The sequence below is a fragment of the Phocoena sinus genome, chromosome 2, assembly GCF_008692025.1.
Source record: "Phocoena sinus isolate mPhoSin1 chromosome 2, mPhoSin1.pri, whole genome shotgun sequence".
Classification (NCBI taxonomy): Eukaryota; Metazoa; Chordata; class Mammalia; order Artiodactyla; family Phocoenidae; genus Phocoena; species Phocoena sinus.
This window is the reverse complement of record NC_045764.1, coordinates 132,169,484-132,189,028: the sequence shown is the minus strand read 5'-3', so window position 1 is coordinate 132,189,028 and position 19,545 is coordinate 132,169,484. Positions and strand designations below refer to the sequence as shown.

Sequence of the window (19,545 nt, the reverse complement as noted above, 5' to 3'; positions counted from 1 at the left end):
AAGTCCCATTCTCATTTATTCTTCATAGGTGTCCATCCCCCTCCAATAAATCTCTTGCACATCTTGACATGTTTCTGGAAGACCCAAAATGACACAAAAAACTGAAAGGAAAATGTGTAATACAGATTTTAAAATTTCTCATATATAAAGTTGAATGTGCCAGGTAACATACAGTACAATGTTTTTAAAACTACAAAGCTTTTGGATTTTATATATGAAGTTTTAATTAATAAGAAACGAAAATTTATTCAGATCAATTTATTTGAACTCACATCCAAGAAGAAACATTCAACTTCAGGATTAGAAATAAAAATGGGAACACTCTACTTCTTTTTGGGTAAGGGGTGGATACAAGCCTGATAAGAGTACTAATAGCTTTGTGAAGTTACTACTTAAACTCTGTATATTCAAGTATATATCGAGTGCGTACTTGGTTTATACAGAATTTATCCAATTCTAGCAAAGTCAGCATACTTTAAGTAAATCTCCTTGAGTTTTACACTCTCAAGTCTGAAAGCTTAGATTTGATTATAACCATGGCAAAAGTGATTATCTTTACTTCCTGCAAATGTAATCAACTTTTAAAATAACTTAGGCAAACATCAATTTCACACAAACCTTATTAAGGGTAGGAGGAAATTGCAACTGTTCATCTAATTGCAGAGTCTAAACCATAAATTCAAATTGTACCATTATCTTTATTGTCAAATCAAGTCAAGAAAGCCTATTACAGGCTAAAAGAAGTGAATGTGAATCTGCAGGGTCCACTAAGGGAATACATTGAAAACCTATCATCACATTAGTACTTAACAGCTGTACAGAAATTATTTTCAAGTATGCTCCAAGGGTCACCTCTTAACTGAAGAATTAACCTTCAGGAAGTCAAGAGACAAATATTATTATCTATATTTTATGTGCTAGGAAATGAAAGTAAAGAAAGATTTAGGATTGAGTAATCTATTCAAAATTAAAAAGTAAATAAAAAAGACCGGCTTTATTTGAAACAGGAGTCATGTGCCTTAAATTCCTTTCCATTGGGTTATATCCATTAGTCTACTATTCTATTTAGTCTACATTTCTATTTAGAAGCCAAACCATTTCCAAAAGTTACCTCCATTTTGTCTCCAATATTTAATGTGTTAAGAATAGTATAGACAGACTCTTATAGTGTTGCTCATTTCTAGTAGACCATTAAAAAAGAAAAACCTCTTGTGCTTTCTGTTCATTCTTTAGAAATAAAAATGGATGTAAAACTGATTATGTAAAACTAAGATTGTAAAGATTTTTTTCCAAAGTAGAAACAATAATCTGCTTGACTTAAAATCTTTTATTCATTTGGGCATTAAATTACCTAACACACAATCTATTTTACATTTAAACACCATTTCCCTTGTGTTATCTCCAGGAATGTTATATAATTAAGTCCACTTCCTGTGAAATTTGCTCTACCAAAATCAATATATAACCTATTTGACTCTGAGTATAGCTAAAAGTGACAAAAAAGACTTTTAATGCAAACTAAGAGTATATTTGTAAGAGTTAGGTCTCAAGGCTTTTGTTTCATAGGAAGGAAGCTCTCTATTACATGGATCTATAAAATGATCCAAACTTCAGACAGACAGGAAGCTGATAACTTGATTTATCTTCCTAATGGCTTTGGCTCATGAATAAATGATAATGGTTTGTGTTTTTCTTATAAAAAGAAATGTAATTTGTATAATGATATGAGTCCTATTTGCCACATTTGCTCTACTTTTCTAAAAAGGATTTCTAATGACTTAGACATTCTTTATATTATTTACAATAAGAAGTCAAAACTTTTAGCTGAAAGCCATTTTTTTGACCACAGTTTGCCATTAGCTGACATTCAGGAAGGAACACAGGTCTGATCACCAAATCAATAAATCTAGCCACAGACTGACTAAAAGCTTCCTTTAATCTTCTTCCTATTAGGTCTTCCTTTAAATTAAACCCTTCCCTCTGTGAATTATTTAAGTGAATGGCATGGTTATAGAAAGATCAGATATGATTCTTCATACAAAAAATGCTCAAGGAACCTAAAAAATCCATTCAGCATGTTTCAGGAATTATAGTATGAATCAAGATGCTGTAGCTTAAAAAAGGAGAGGGGGGCTTGGGGGTATGCTCCAAGAAAGCTTCAGAGAGAAATAGAAAAGTCAAGTTTATTTCCTGGTTAGGGCAGGATGATTCCCAAAGCACATTTAAGTGTCTGGTCCAGACTAGCTATTAGTGATCAAGTAGTCCCCTTTCACTATCAAGGCTTTCCCCTGAGGTAATGCCTAAGGTCTTAATTTTAATATTTTGTTTCTTTTAGCCCCATCCTCTCTCACCAATAAGTGCCACACATTCCCACCATGCTGAATGCTTTCTCAACCCTGCAATTTACACTTTTCAAACGCTCACCATGTCCAACTTAGTTACAAAATTTATTGGGTTGGCCAAAAAGTTCGTTCTGGCTTTTCATATACGGAAAAACCCGAACGAACTTTTTGGCCAACCTGATATATTTGTATCTCCCCACATTGTTCCTTTCAAAACTTATACTCATTTACTTATACATAATTTCAGTAATTACATTTTTAATGAGTTAAGTTTCTGAATACTGAATGCTTTTCCAAATGTGTCCACAAGTCACTGAGAAAGGGTTAAACCTTTCTAAATTCCAATCCCTTCACGCTTTAAAAAATTTATTATTACTCTTCTTTTTCCTTCATGGTAAACAATTCCTTTCTCAAATCTTACATTTCTACTTTCCCGATTTCTTTTCTGTAGCAAATACCAAAGGAAAAAATACAAACCGTTTCAGCGTAAATAAGTCTCCTTCCTGCTCTCATTTATTAGATCACCTACTTCAAGGCTATATAAATGGCAGTATTTTGAAAATGTTAACAGCTATCAATACCTTGAAGGTGAAAAAATAAGAAAGCCAGAGAAAATATATCACAAGCAACCAGTCTGAATATACGAAAGGCTACTTAGATCTTGATTTTCATATAAATACTAATTTTTACCATTATAAAAGACAATGTAATATTTTTCTTTATAAAATTACCTTTTAACAGAATATTCACTAGCTAGTCATTCCTTAGGTTTTTCTGTATTGATAAAAAGTTATTTTTAAAAGAAAAATATTTAAAACAATATTGTTTCATAGAAACAGAAAGTCTCAATATCAAATTCTGATAAAAAACTATAATTATGGGTAGAGTCTTACCATACTATTAATTTTCTTTCACCAAAGATGGACATTTAGGAAGTGCTATATTGGTAAATAAGATAACCTTCTCAGTGATCTACAAAAGCGCCACAATAAAGATGAGGTAGTATGAGACTGTCCCACTTTTGTAAAAGGGAAATATCATCTTTAGAAGAGATACTTATCCTGACACTGGTGTTGATATCCCGAGCCTCATCACTGCTAAGAGAGGTGCCATTTTAGTAGCTAACCCTCACTGGAACCAAGACAATCTTGAGATCACTGAGAAAAAAATATGCTAGAAGACAATGGTAACAGATTTTAGTTTTGTGATAATTGCTAAAAAGTTATTTTAAAGCAATTATTTTAAATGCCATCTTTATGTTATCAGCAGAACTGCAGGAAAGGGAAATGCTACTTCAACATAAAAGCAATGATACTTAAGAAACATCTATTCTAACGTGGAAATCTGAGTCAAATTTCTTTCAATACAGGTAGAAGCAGCTTCCTACTAGAGCTAAACTAGCATCAAGAAATCAGTTACTATGATATTAAAAATGCCAACTTGTACAAAGGGGTAGACAACTCACCAGAAGGAATAACTGTCTAGGATATTTATTATTCACTGATTCTTTAAAAAAGAAGAGTAGGCTATCACTCCATCTATCTTATTATATAACATTTCTAAAAATACTTCCCTGTTCTGGGGATGTTAAATTCAAAATATTACGCCTGGTGCCCAGTATTGTTCAGTATGGCATAAGCCACGTAGCTCTCAAAATGTTTCCTTTTTGAAGCCATACTAAAGACATGTTAGTTCTGAAAACAGGAATAATTATCTGGAACCTGAAGATCAAAACCAATATTAAGCTCCCTGAATACTGAGCTCCACGTTTACTTCTTGAATCTTTATTCAAGCTCAATTCAAAATAATGAAAAACTACCTAGTTCTCTTTGGTTACCAATGGAAATTTGTGGCTGTTTATATAAACTGTGGCATCTCTCCAAACTAACAGGCTCAGAGTTTCTAAAACAGAGCTAAGCAGAAGCAACAGTTCATAAGTAAATACAGAAAAACCTTAGTTGCTTTATTACTTTAGTAACTACTAGTTACTAATAGTGTTATCATTATTTTTAAAGCTTCCAGTGAGAAAGGAACAATACTTATGTTCTGAAGATGGTAACTCTTCCTAGTTTGAGAGAAAGATCTACTCAAGGAATAATAAATGACCATGCCACATTATAGAAGAATAAATTCACCCCCAAAATATCATGTCCTCATTTGATTCTTACCGACCTGATTAATCAAATTTAGTAATTCTGCTTTACAGTTAATATTTAAAATTAAAACACATGAAGTTTAAGCCATTTTGCTAACCTTTAACATCCCTGTTAGTAAATTATAGAAGTCAATTACATTAGTATGGATTGTAAATTACAACACACTCAGCTTTACTGAAGACTTTTAAACCAAATGAAAAGGATGATGGGGAAACTGTATCTTATGTATAGGAATGCCAATGGCATAGGTTAACAAAGCATTTTATATGTAAGAAAGGACAGGATTACTTTTAAAGAAAAGTATGAAATACAGATTATTTAACTGTGTTTGCAATGCCTACCAAACTTCAAATATCCCTGGATCATATGCAAATTACAGTTAAGAAAAGAAAAAAATTAAGTATACAATCTACATGGTAAAAACAAAAACCAAACACCTAGTCAAAAATATCCATTAACTCCTAGTGTGTAACAATTATTAAACAATTATTATTGTTAAACAATTATTGTATCCTAAGAAAAATAAACTGATCTGGAAGTAAAATTTAGGGCATAAGTTTATTTTGGACTTTAACTGCCCCTGTAGAAAAATTCAAAGTGGCATAATAAGAAAAATAAAATATTAAATGAAAATATGTATATAATCACTCCCGTGTTCCTACCCTTTTCCTAGCATTGCTGTTCTGGTGCATCAATCCTGAGTACTCTAACTTTTGATTTATAGTGATATTCTTTCAGATATAATTTCATGGAAGAAGGAATTGGAAGGGCATCAATGCCATCATAAGTTGTACAGTTACAAATAACTGTTCTGCATATATGCTGCAGGGGAAAGGGGAAAGTCCGAATTAAAGGAGTGGATAAAAGTGGTTCAAAGAACATACAGGCACTCGGGTCCTTATAATGCTCTAGGAGCCCAGTTATGTCAGGAGAATGGAAGACACAAGGATCATGTGCATCAAAGCTAAAGTTGTGATTCCACTGTTCAATTCTAGCATGAAGAGAACGACTATAGCGTCTAAAACTAACGGAGAATAAATAGTCTTCCTGTGCTGAATCTCGCAGTAAAAAGGTACCCTCTGGTTTTCCTTCTAGTAGAGCTTCAGCTGCATATTTATCCATAACGCCCCAGTAACATGGATTATTATTGATCTGAAGGAGGTCTGGTACAAGACAGTGGACATAATCAATCTGGGTATGGTACTTAGGAGGTGTTTCCAGTTGCAGGGTTTCTTCATCAATTTCCCATTTGGGTTTGTTTCTTTTCCTGGAACTTGTGCAAAGTGTTATAATTTCATCATCTGAATCCATATCACTATCTTCTATACTGTTATTTGAAGCCAGGTTCATTATAGAGCCAGTCCCAGGACCACCTCTACCCGAAGAATCGTTATTGGTTATGACACAGGGCTGAACACTGGTATGTGAGAAGCAGTTGACCTCTTCCACGTTTCTTCGTTGTTTTAGTTGACCATCCCTCAATTCAGTCTGAGACAAGTCTGTGCTTACCCATTCATCTGATTTGGGACTTATAGGAGCAGTGTGTCGTTTAATAAAATGCCACCTAAAGGCTAAATCTGATCGAGGTGGGAAAGGACACTTATCTAACATGAGTTCACTGATATGAATTTTTCTTTTAGACGGAAGCCCTGAAGAGTGCCGACTACTACAATTCTTTATTGGAAAACACTGCCCCACAGCATCTTGCAGTTTCTGTTTAAGAGATCGGCCTAAAAATCTATGCCCACAGGAATGATCTAAATCCAACTCGATAGATGAACAGCTGTGCTTCCTTTCTTGGCTCCTTAAAGGAACTTCAGTTTTCTCTATAGCACTCACTGTTTCAGCATCTGAACAACTTTCACTCTTTTTTGACCAAGATAACTTCTTTCCACTCCATACATAACCATCCTTTCTGTCAGCACTTCGACTCCGACTAGTTTTGGGCCTTACATCTACATTTTTACTATTACTTTCACTATTTTCTGCCATTTTAACCAACTGTCCACAAATTCCAGTGTTATAAATACTGCTCTTTCAGTTTTTCCGGTAGAATGTTTCTTCTGGGCACTTTCTGGATATATCTAAGGAAGAAAAAGATCATTAATCGTTTGTCATTAACATTGTATAGATTATATATCAAGCGCCAATTATACATAAGATGAAAAGATGAAAAAGGATAATTAATACATTAAAAACAAACTATTAGAAATGTTGGAAGGCAGTTCCAAGATATTTTGTTCCCACTTAAATAACTACTTTACCTTATGCTAATAATTCCATAGTGCCATGGAGTCAAGAATCTGAGTTCCTTTCCCACAGCTAGTTTCAATGTGAATCAAAAAAGCTAAGCATCCTCTCAGCCAAAATGTATGTCTGAAATGTGAACAATTTCCGGTTTTGAGGTACATCTTATGTCAATCTCTCCTCCCCTTATTTTTTAATTTCACAGCAGACCAGGAAATTCTTTGTTAAGAGATGAGAAACCTATGAGCTGGTGTTTGATGACCACTACCCTCCTTCTCTCTGTTTTCTTTCCTATTGATTGAAAATATGAACAGTTTTAAGTTATAAAAGCTGTTAAGAATTTATTAAATAAATAATCACCACTGAATAGTAGGAATGTCATGCAAGAATTCCCAACGCAATTTTTGTCAACTCATTTAAATATTTGGTCAACTTCACTATCAGTCTAGGCAGTTTGTAGAAAATTTGGAATTGGACAAAAATTTGTTATTTTATACACACATACACTTCCTTATATTCTTTTTTTGTGTGTGTGTGGTATGCGGGCCTCTCTCACCGCTGTGGCCTCTCCCGCTGCGGAGCGCAGGCTCCGGACGCGCAGGCTCACCGGCCATGGCTCACGGGCCTAGACGTTCCGCGGCATGTGGGATCCTCCCGGACCAGGGCACGAACCCGCGTCCCCTGCATCGGCAGGCGGACTCTCAACCACTGCGCCACAAGGAAAGCCCTATTCTTCTTGATAATTTCAAAAAACAAGCAGATAAAGTTCTATAGGGCAATGCCTTTCCTATGAAATTGGCTAGCTATACTAGAATTTATAATGTAAATAAAGTTTTATTAAGACTAATAGTAATGATTGGTCATAGGTAGAAACTACTTAACTATTCTTAGATGGAAAAAGATTTAAGCCCAGAATTGGGGGGAGGGATTCTATAATCTCAAATATTTTACAAATGAAAGTTGAATTTTGAGACTGAGAAAATCAGTTGTACTCAACATTCTGATCATGATTAAGCTTCTGATTATATCAGAGGAACATTAACAATCCCAACAGTCAAGTAAATGTTTAGAGCTATGTGAATCTATTTTCATAGCAGTAGGGTTTGAAACAAGCATCTGCAGAGGCAAATATAATTGGGAAGTGCTTAAAAGTGTGAACTAATGACACTGGCATGCCATATAAAGTACCCCATTACTAAACAATGAATAGCATCGGGTGATTATACTTATTATTTTGATTTAGTGAGCTCACTGGTACGTAATAATTTAAAATCCACAGGGAAAAAATATTTGAAAATCTAAATTTGAAAGAAACATCATCACTTAGTATACCAAAATTATATTCAACAGCATGCTTTGGCTGTTCATTGACTAAATTCCACTGAACAAAAATAAACAGGCAGAAGCTACAAAGTAGGCTGAAGTATATGAAGAGTCAGTGATCAGAAGAGACACTAGTTACTAACAGCTTACACTTGTATTTTTCAATTAAAAAGGAGCCCCAAGCAGATATCTTTTTGTTAACACTACATACTTTCAACTTTTTTTTTTTTTTTTTTTTTTTTTTTTTGCGCTATGCGGGCCTCTCACTGCTGTGGCCTCTCCCGTTGCGGAGCACAGGCTCCGGACGCGCAGGCCCAGCAGCCATGGCTCACGGGCCAGCCACTCCGCGGCATGTGGGATCTTCCCGGACTGGGGCACGAACCCGCGTCCCCTGCATCGGCAGGCGGACTCTCAACCACTGCGCCACCAGGGAAGCCCCTTTCAACTTTTTTATTCAGCATAATAATGTGAAAAGTTATCATGTAAGGTTTAAAATACCTGGTGTTTTTATTTACTTTAAAAATATTAAAGTAGCAGATTATTAACTCTATGATCAACTTTACTCCCCTGGGTGTGAGCATCTTCATCTTCCTTTATTTCTATATCAAAGCTAAGTCTGTACCTCTGCTCTCTCTCTCTTTTTAAAAAACATCTTTATTGGAATGTAATTGCTTTACAGTGGTGTGTTAGTTTCTGCTGTATAACAAAGTGAATCAGCTATACATATACATATATCCCCATGTATCCTCCCTCTTGCGTCGCCCTCCACCCTCCCTATCCCACCCCGTACCTCTGCTCTTGATGACATTCCCACCTTTACCAGGGCCTGCTTCCATTGCTAGCTCTTAACTTCTCTCTGCCTTCAAAAACAACCAAGTCTCCTATAAACTGTTTTAGTGATTCCAATGCTTCCTTTAGTAATAATTGCTGCTTTCCATATTAAATTTCTTAATGAGTAGTATAACTTGATTTCCTCTCAAAAAGAAAATAGTTTTGTTTTTCTCTAATTATATAAAAGAAATAATGATCCAGTTTAAAATAGCTATGTGAAAATCTTTTTGCTCCCTCTTTCTCTCAGAAGTCAGCCCAAAACAAGGGAAAATGAGAAATAAAAACAAACCTCATCTTCAATGAAACTAGCAGATATCTATAACCTGAGTGACAAAATACAAGGACAGAAAATGAACAGAGGAGCAATGACTGACTCAGCAGTGGAGAGGAAGGTGACACCAGGCACAAAGGCAATGTTGATGAGAAGCAAGCCAACAGAGCAGGCAAAGTCCAGGACACCCAGAGGTACGAGGTGCTACGGAAAGTATGGATGGAGAACAGGGCAGAAAATGGGGAGGTAGGTTGAAAATTTGCATACGTGCAGTTAGATGTCTCTGGTTGTTACTCTCATACTTAGAGGAGATGGGAAATTTATCAATATTATTTGGAGAAGCTGAACCAGAGAGGCTCAGGACTTTGGATACTAGACATGGTGAGGATAGATGGGAGGCTTGGGACTAAAATCAGAAAGAAAATTCCATGCTCCCTTCTTCCATCCAGCTTCTAGAACTCCAGCAGCCAAACTTACACCTTCTAATCGGAGACTGGAAGATACTACACTGGAGAAACAGAATGGCCAAAGAGAAAAGACCTATAGATGCTGATAACTGGAAATCCTCCAATGAAAAGCTGGAGGGCCACCCAAGCATGCTGTGAAGCTCATCCATCCATAAGCCCAGCCTACTTACATAGTACTTTCAGGCAGCACTGCTGTGCTTCATTTACTCTAGAATATGGCATGTCACCAGACTTTTGAGGAAAGCCTCTAAAATAAACAAGCAAATAAAACAAAGAACTTGGAGAAAAAAGTAACCATGAAAGCAGCAGGTAATAAAATAGATCTCTTCCAAGTTAAAAGAATATATTATACCAATGAATAAAATGAGGTAGGGACAATCAGAGAATAAGAAAATTTTGGAAATTAAAACCATGATTGCAGGAAAAAAAATATTCAATAGGAAAGTTGGAGGTAAGCTGAGGAAATAATAGGAAAGAGGAAAAAAAAGGTTAACTAGACAGAGAAGATAAGAAAATTAGAGGATCAATACAAACTTCACAGAAAATAACAAAATGGAGAGGGAAATTATAAAAGAAAATATATTAGAAAATTTCCCAGAACTGAAGGACATGAGTCTCCATACAGAAGGAGCACAATGAGTGCCCCGCACAAGGGAAAATACACACCAAGTTACATTATTCTAAAATGTTAGAACCCTAGAGATAAAGAGGTGATACCTAAGTCTTCCTACCTTATAGACAACAATACTCTTAAGTATTGTATGCTTATAAATCTGTTAAAGAGAGTAGACCTCATGTTAAGTGTTCAATCAATCGATTTATGTATGTAACTCAGACAAAAAAAAAAAAAAGGCTTCCTGAGGGAAAAAAGTCACAAAGGACTGTAAATAAAATAGCATCTGTTTTCTCAACAGTAAGTAACAGTGGAAGCTAGAGGATAGTTTCCAACCTTGAAGATAACCAGCCTAACAATCAATCAAATAGGATAAAATAAAGAAATTTTCAGACATGCAAAGTAACAACAATTTTACCTCATATTGGAGGATGTGCTCTTCTAAAATAAAGAGTGTAAACCTAAAACAAATGGCATAACATAGGAAACAAGGTATTTAACATATGAGAAAGGAAATGTGAATTCCTGGGATGCTTAAGAAGGGAAGTTTCCAGACAACAGGGTGTTTGGCGCTGCTGGAGAGCAACTAGTTCATATAACCACATAAGGACGTAAGGCTCTTTGTGTAATAAGAGAATAGAAAGAGAGTAAGGAGACTAAAAGAGAGGTAAATCCTCATCTATCAGAAGAGGAACTCAAACAATAATGTCTAATAATTGATGCATCAAGAGAGAAGTATAAGCATATGATTTAGAAATGTGAAGATAAATATCAGAAAGACAAATTATGAAAGTAGAAGCCTTTGAGATGGGTAGGAGAGGAATGCGGCATTACTTAGCTTACCTAAGCTTTTCAGCTTAATTTAACTTGAACCTATGTACACATATCATTTTGATGACCATAAATAAAAATAACAGTACTTTACACTCACTGTGAAAAATTCAAACTTAAAAGTAAAGAAGAAAAAAGTAAAAACTATCCATAATCCTACCACCCAGCAGTAACCATTATAACATTTTCAGTATCTCTATACATGTACATGACAAGGATGCAGTTCCATAGCACAATGATGGCAGACATTAGAAATATGGTTTGAGCCCAGTTTATTTTGTACTAGCCATATGACCTTGAAAGCTCAGTTTCTTCATCTGTAAAATGGAGATACTGATGCTATCTATTTCATTAGGCTGGTGGGAATTAAATGAAATAATGTATGTGAAGTATATACCTAGCTCAGATTCTAAATGTACCAAGTATAAAATAAAGTTTAACATATTTTTTCTTTTTTAAAAAAAGAAACAGATATTACATGTTTTATTATAGTGCCCAAGCCAGTTTTATAGAAATAGTTCATAAAGGAAAAAAAATTACAGAAATACCTCTGTCTCTAGCCCATGCTAACTATAAAGTTTATGAGCAAATATAATTTTCAGGATGATAACTAATGTTTCAAAATGAAAAAGGATCAATACACTAAATACAGCTGAAGCTCAACAGACCATGAAGCTATAGAACAATTCGACATTTTCCCTCAGAGAACTGATCTCCAGCCTTACTCTATACAAGTTTACATGCTAACATAACAGATTTACTTTAGCAAGGCTTACCAACTTATACATAATAGGTAGCAATCCATCAAGTATCTCTGGATTTTAGGTAAATTGTTCTTACATACGCTAATGCTGCAGGGATCCATAAAATAAAGCAAAAAATGCCATTGCCCTAGATGAATTTTCCACACATTTACCTATACTTAAAGAGTTAATGCATAGAAAATCTTCTTTTGACTGGTTATCTTTTTGTATCTAAGAACTACAGCCTTATATAAATTTTACATAGCATTCTTGTGATAGAAAACTGAGTTCATGCTTCAGAAGTCCCACTTTTATAAATTGTTATGGTAAAAAATATATTTGGTGGGGCTCCCCTAATGGCGCGGTGGTTGGGAGTCCGCCTGCTGATGCGGGGGACGCGGGTTTGTGCCCTGGTCCGGGAGGGTCCCGCACGCCGCGGAGTGGCTGGGCCCGTGAGCCATGGCCGCTGAGCCTGTGCGTCCGGAGCCTGTGCTCTGCAGCGGGAGAGGCCGCGGCGGTGAGAGGCCCGCGTACTGCAAAAAAAAAAAAAAAAAAAAAAAAAAAAATATATATATATGGTAAAACATACCGTATCACTATATGGGCCAGAATGTCACTTAATGTTGTAATCTTCAAAGTAGGAAGAAAATTTAACTTCTATTTATACTTGCCTAAAAATTAGAAAACTTAAAATTTATGAATATTGAATATATGATTGACAACGTTCCCATCACTCATTGTGAGATGGTTATTTGTCTGATGAGGTGCTATTCCTGAGGGAAGAGTGGGAGCTCCAAAAAGCTAAGGACTTGATGGCAACCCTCTCCATTTCTTTGTGCACTTTTAGTGCACCACAACTGATTCCATGTTGCTGGAATACATTTGTGGATTATATTATCTTAGGTAAAAGAATCTTTACAACACTTTGTAAATAGACACAATCACGGAAATTTTATAACACACGAGGTTTGCTAGTTATTTCAGGGCAAAGTACTTAAGTTGTTGAAATTTTAAGACAAGTTATGTATTTTTCTTTTACAAAATGACATGTGTTCTAAGTTTGATGACCTTTATTGGGATAATAAGTGGCTCTGAGAAGCTACTTAGCAGATACATTAAGAAAAAAGGCAAAACAAAACACTTAACTGGTCTCTTCATGGTTCAGGTAACTTAAAAAAAAAACTTATGCTATGGTGAGATCTTTTTAGAAAAAAAGATATTCAGAATCTCCTTCACTATCACATGATTTTATTACAATAATGATAAAAATGCATCATGCATATAACTCTAGCATCTTTACACTTTACACAGATGGCAAAAGATCTTCTAATCTCTTCCAAAAGTTGCATTAAATCAAAATTCATAAAATTAAAAAAATTCAATCACATTGCTCTCAATAAAAATAACATTATTAATTTTTTAAACATCTTTGTTGGCGTATAATTGCTTTACAATGTTGTGTTAACATTACTTTTAGTGAAAAAATTTTTTTATTTTTAAAGACTAAAAATGAGTTTTAAAAAAGTGCTTTTGGTGTCTTGCCTATACATGTAAAATCTGAATGTTAAAAAAAAAGTGTAAGGTTCTGAATCTGAATGAGTCCTTTCAAATACGCTATCATTAATTGTTGGAATTTTATACAAACTTCATAGAAATGAAGTAGAAGATGAGATACAAAATGGAAAAAAAGTGACTTTAGTACCAACTTTATGTAGTATAGAAATCAACGATGATACTTTGAAAAGTGTTCACAAATCAACGTTTGTTAGTAACTGCAAAGAAGCTTTTTTTTTTTTTTAAAGAAGGTGAAAGAATCACTTGGGAGAAAGTGCTTTGACTCTTGATTCAATAATTAATTTTTTATGAAGGCATCTAAGTTACAATGCCCTGGGGAATACACAGTGACTTTTTTTTATTGTTATTTCTTAATGAGCAAGAGGCAAACATCTAAAGCAAGTTTATTTAAACCTTTTTCAAAAAATCAAGTTCTCAGATTCACTAGCCATTTGATCCCAGGTTCTATAATCAATTGCACTGAACAGTGATAAACGAATTAATACCCAATGTGACCCTTCTATGCTAACAGATTTAAATAACATTTAGTTAGTACTCTTGAATAAGGTTGGGAAGGTGATTTTAATTCAAATTCCTTGAAAACTTTTTTAAAAGCCAGTAATTAAAGGGTTAAACTTCATCTAGAAACGTCATTGTATCTCTATGATGTTGGATAACAGAGCATTATTGTACATATTAATCATTCATTGAACTACTGTGTCTACAATGCTGATGTCTACCTAAGGCCAGAATTCATGTAAATATTAAATTTGATGTTATAAAGAATAATTTACTATACTACAAAGAATTCACAAATAACTTATTATTCTGGTAGTTAATTAACCCTGGGAACTACCTTATCAAATCTATGATTCCAAAGTTTACCTGCCATTATGTGTCCCCAAAACTCCTTGAATGCATTCTGATCACAGTCCATGTCATTTGAATTGGATTCTGTGGGTTAGAGTCCTTGATGTTTGATCATAGCCTAATATTTGAGTTGGATTCTATGGGAACACTTAAGAGTCCATGAATGGAATATACTGGATAGTACAAGAGAGGTAAATTCCTCGGAATGTTAATAAAAAAACATAAAAAATGGGTTTGTTCAAATGAGAAACATCTCTGAAGTATAAAGTGTTTTTTTCTCATTACGAAAGCAATACAGGTTCATTTTCCAGTAAATATTTTAAAATATCTCCTTTTTCATGCTACCAAGCCATGGCTCATGGGACTTAACTAGATTTATTTGGGAAAACACACACACACACACACTGATTAGCACCACTACACCCTTCCTTCCCTTCCCTTCTCCAAACTTTCTCCACTTACTTTCCTAATTATATTTTGCTTAAGTCAGTGTCCCCCAATCTGAACTCCTGTGTACACTAGTGCTAAAAGATGTTAATATATACATGTTCTAGAGAAACGGAGGTTTCCTTATTAAACAAGTTTGGGAATCACTTCCCCTCTGAAAGATTACAAGGCACCTTCAGCAAAAGGTTCCAAGAGGTCCTTCAGTTAAGAAACCTGCTTAAGCCACAGTTTCCTTTATTTAACTCATCATAGAGACGTTTTGTGGAAGAAACTGTGGGAGAAACATTAACTTGGGCTAACATTAAAATAAGTGTACATTCCCTGAGCATGCTAGCTAAAGATAAAGAGAAACGTCCAGGACCTGTCACTGAAGAGGGTTAATTTAGTGTGAAGAGGGAACAGAAAACTAAGAGCTGGCACTATAAACTTCTAAAAGCACAAGAACCAGGACTTCCCTGGTAGCACAGTGGTTAAGAATCCACCTGCCAACGCAGGGGACACGGGTTCAAACCCTGGTCCGGGAAGATCCCACCTGCCGCGGAGCAACTAAGCCCATGTACCACAACTACTGAACCTGCACTCTAGAGCCCACGAGCCACAACTACTGAAGCCCGCCCGCCTAGAGCCTGTGCTCTGCAACAAGAGAAACCACCGCAACGAGAAGCCCATGCACCACAATGAAGAGTAGCCCCCGCTCGCCGCAACTAGAGAAAGCCTGTGCACAGCAATGAAGACACAACGCAGCCAAAAATAAAAATAAATTTATTAAAAAAAAATTTTTTTTTAATTAAAAGCGCAAAAACCTTAACAGAATCTTAGAAACCAGAATATTTAAGATATTCGATTGTGACTCTTAGAGAATAAATTGGATCGTACAGATGTACTTCTTCCTTTCAATTTGTAATTTTTTCATTATAAAAATAATATATGCTCATTATAAAATATATGGAACATTCAGAAAAGTTCAAAAAGGAGGAAAAAAAATTGTAATTCAATTACCTAGAGGCAATCAATTTAGACATTTTGGCCAATTTCCTTGTAGTCTTTCTTCCTATGAGTACAATTTAGTCTAAAGAGGAAAATTTTAAGTTATAAAGATCTATAAAAAATTAACAACCTAGTTTTTCACTATACCATATTTAAAAATGAAGCATGGTGCAGATGAAACAACAGCATGAGTTGCTAAATCATCAAACATGATCTAAAATTTAGACTTTGTCACTTACTAGCTATCTCTCCTGACTTTTAGAATCTCATTTAGCTTCAGTGTTCATATTGTTAAATCTGGATACTGTCAGCTGCCCCATGTTTTTACTGCCAGGATTAAAATCTATGAAAACAGCATACATTGAGCTTAATGAGAATACATACTACGTTCTGTAATACATTGTCTTCTCAGAACCTTCCATGTAGAATAAGCTAATTTCTAAAAATGAGAGATGGGAAAGTGGCAAAATTAAGGAAAAAGAATGAAAGGAAACAAAGGCTACATATAAGGCTAGAAAATCCAGACAAAAACATATCTCAAAAACCTGAGGCTGAGGATGCTTTGGCATTTCTGAGATATCATAAAGCACTTTCTATTACTCCTGATACTAAACATGCTCTTTTAAAAAGTGTTTTTAAGCTTTAAATTCTTGAAAAGTAGTATGGGTGTAAATAACCAAACTTAATTATAAAAAGTTTGTAATTTCTTACAAGCTAACTTAGTAAATAAACAGGTTTCAACAGTAATAGTAGGCAAAGTTTTTTTTTTTTTTTTAAAAAAAAACGATCATAGATTACTCTTTTCATTGCTTTATGATAACTACGTATGCTTACATTTAAGCTTGGGTAACAAGTTTTACCTACAAACTAGTATAATGTTATTCTAGAATTAAATAAAATTGTTTTCATGTTCTGATAAAACTAAATTCTAAGTTTTATGGCAACAGTTATGACTTGGAGAGGCAGTATGGTAGACTACTTGGATCAGAAGTTAATAGACCTGGGTTCTATTTCTAGTTCAGACGGTTGGTTAGTTGTGTGACCTTGGACAACTCACAACCTTTCTGAGCCTTGGTTTTTTTCATTCATAAGACAATGATTATATCTGTCTCGCCGTAGTAAGGATCCACTGCCACTGTAACAACACAAGAGTCAAATATTAGCTGTCTTTGGCCAGCAAAACTGGGTAGGTTGAGAGTAGGACTTTCCTGTATTCCCTTTTATACCTTAGAAAGTTTATACATGCACAAGTATTATTTACCCCAAAAATAAATTAAATAGGCTGGTAAGATTCAGGACACTTTCAGAGATATAAAAATCTTCAGATTTCTAAACTGCCTTCAATGTTTTTTTTTCAATACTATGTTCTCAGTTTTGTTATTACTCTCTTCTTCTAGCCTTATCTTTCATAGGATTAATAATTTTTACATCAAATATCAATACATATTTTATTAAAAAGGAATTTTTAAAACTCTCATAAGGCAATACTGATATGCCTCCTGGATAAACTAAGATTATATGACATTATTATTTATATAGATAATACTGCCACAAGTAGAATGGTAATATATTCATGCTTTCTCACCCTACTGTCCTTGAGAACAACAATATTTGTGAGCCTAAGGGTACTATGAATGGTCACAACAGAGAAACGGTAACTAACCTTCACTGCAATCGAAGCTGCGACCTTGGCATGATTTTCAGTGAGTTCATTCAGCTATCCACTCCTATGAGACATGCACCTGACACCCACATTGGTGACGGACAGCTACACTGGTTTCTTTTTAAAAGCTATATTATCTTAAATAACCACGCAATTTAAGATTTAAGTTACACATTTCATTACCATACTATTGTCTTGTACATATTATTTGAATGTCTGTTTCCCTCACCAAGATTGTGAATTCACTGAGGACTTTAAAATTTGTCTTTTTAAAATCTGACTGAAATAGAAATGGACATGTGAAAACATACTGGCAAAAGCAAGAATACATCTTTTAACAGTTGAAAAAATTTAGTGGATAATGATTCAAACAACTCCATTTTAAATGAAACCATTAAATGCCCACCCAAAGTACCCCATTAATAACACAAGACAATTAGTTTTATACATCCATGAGTATCTTCTATATATGGAAGAAGGTGTCATCTTCATTTTAGAGATGAGGAATCTGACATTCAGTAAAAGTAAAGAAGTATATTCAAGGTCACACGAGTAACTGTCAGAGTCAAAATTAAAATCTAGGATTGTTCAACTCTAAGGCCCAAGCTCTTTCCATACATGTGAAATTTGTAAAAAGAACAAAAAACAAAAACAAAACAAAAAACCCTATGAATCAAATGTGTTCATTGCTACAGCAGAGTGAAAGGAGAGAAGCGCAAACACCATTCATAGTTTTGAAGTCACATGGTGTTAACATATTTTATAGTTACGGCATTTTATAGCTATAAATCTTGTTCCAAATTGGCAGATTCTTCTTATGCTGAGCTCTGAAAAGCACTACACTGAAATCTCACGATGATTTATTTGATGTACTATCGGACTTCTTCTTGAACCCCAGTCTATCCAGTGATATTGGATTTAAAAAAAATTAAAAATCAGTCTATCTAAACAACGAATGCTATCCAAATAAAATTAAGTCACTCGGAAAGAATCATCTCAGTTATCTTTTGCTCTTGTGGAAAATCAAGGATAGGTTGGTTATTTTTCCACAAATCCCAAGTTCTTTTTCAGCCAACCACTCTTCCTCTTCATTCACGTACCAAACCTCAGTGTCTAGCAAGCCTATTTGGAGCCCTAGTACTCAAAGCAACACGTTTCACAATGCCACCACGGTAAGAACTATACCACGGTTTGTCTAAATCTGTTTGCAAGTTTTCCCAATGGAACTAGACTGAAAAACAATGGGGAAAATTCTACAACAGAAAAACGTTTCTCTTATGTCATAAACAAGTTCCGATTGAGACTAGAAGGTGGGTAGCACGAAAAATATCATTGTGAAGGTTTTCATCAGAGACAGGTCTCCCAACATGGAGAACGTGAAGACCCAAGCAAAGCATAAACTTAATGGCCAAGACCTTAGCAAAGATTGTAAGGATCGAATGATGTATTCAACAATATACTTTAGGTCTAGCTCTTCTTTTACATCTAAATATGCACTTCAGTGAACTTTAGGTGGGGTTTGAATAGGGAAACCCGAATTACTTTCTTCTTAAGGGATATATGTAAAATGTCCTATAGAATAAGCATTAATGTACACGCCAGACCTCCAGGAACCATGAACTGAGATTAAGTCTTACTTCCTTTACCGGTATAGAAATGACAAGATGAAGGCGCCAAGGATGCCAAGATTAAAGGCTTGAGAAGGGTCTCAGATTCCTTTTCTCGAAAGAACATGCCCAAACATCTCGTTCTCTAGCCGGGTCCCAAGGAGGGGCTGGACCCGTACGGGGACCCGGACATGGCTGCCTGTGAGGAGCGCCCGGAAAGTAGAAGCAGACCCCGCTGGGCAAGGCCAAGCAGCAACCACCCTTCCCCCACTCACCTCTCGGAGCACAGTTTAACTGGGGCTGTCCGAGTAACTGCCGCCATCACCACCGCCATCACTCTGGGTGCTCGCTAAGCTGGAGAAGGGAGACCCAACCACTCCGGTACCTCATGTAGGTCCTCTAAGACTGATGCCTGCCTGCAAGCCCCCACCCTTCGGTGCGGGATTCTCATCTCAGACGTCGCAGTCACCGCCTCCACCTGCTTCGCCGGCGCTGCCACCACTTCCGTACTCGGGTCCCTCCCTTTCTTCCTCACTCCCCCAGCAACCGGCTTTTTCCCTGCCGGCGGGCGCGCAGCTGACGCCACCGCCCAG

General features: G+C 35.5%; 1 protein-coding gene across 1 annotated transcript; it reads right to left on the bottom strand.

Annotated features, from left to right (window-relative positions):
* Positions 1-243: 243 nt before the first annotated feature.
* Positions 244-19,481, bottom strand: SOCS4 (suppressor of cytokine signaling 4). The gene is made up of 2 exons (XM_032623584.1): positions 19,228-19,481; positions 244-6,582 (listed from the first exon to the last, which is right to left on the bottom strand). Exon 2 carries the CDS (start codon positions 6,488-6,490, stop codon positions 5,168-5,170), a length of 1,323 nt encoding a protein of 440 aa, XP_032479475.1. The 5' UTR covers positions 6,491-6,582; positions 19,228-19,481; the 3' UTR covers positions 244-5,167.
* Between the last annotated feature and the right edge of the window lie 64 nt (positions 19,482-19,545).

What these genes read in the sequence shown, in the direction of transcription:
- SOCS4 (XM_032623584.1), bottom strand. Translation starts at nt 6,490, where the DNA reads ATGGCAGAAAATAGTGAAAGTAATAGTAAAAATGTAGATGTAAGGCCC.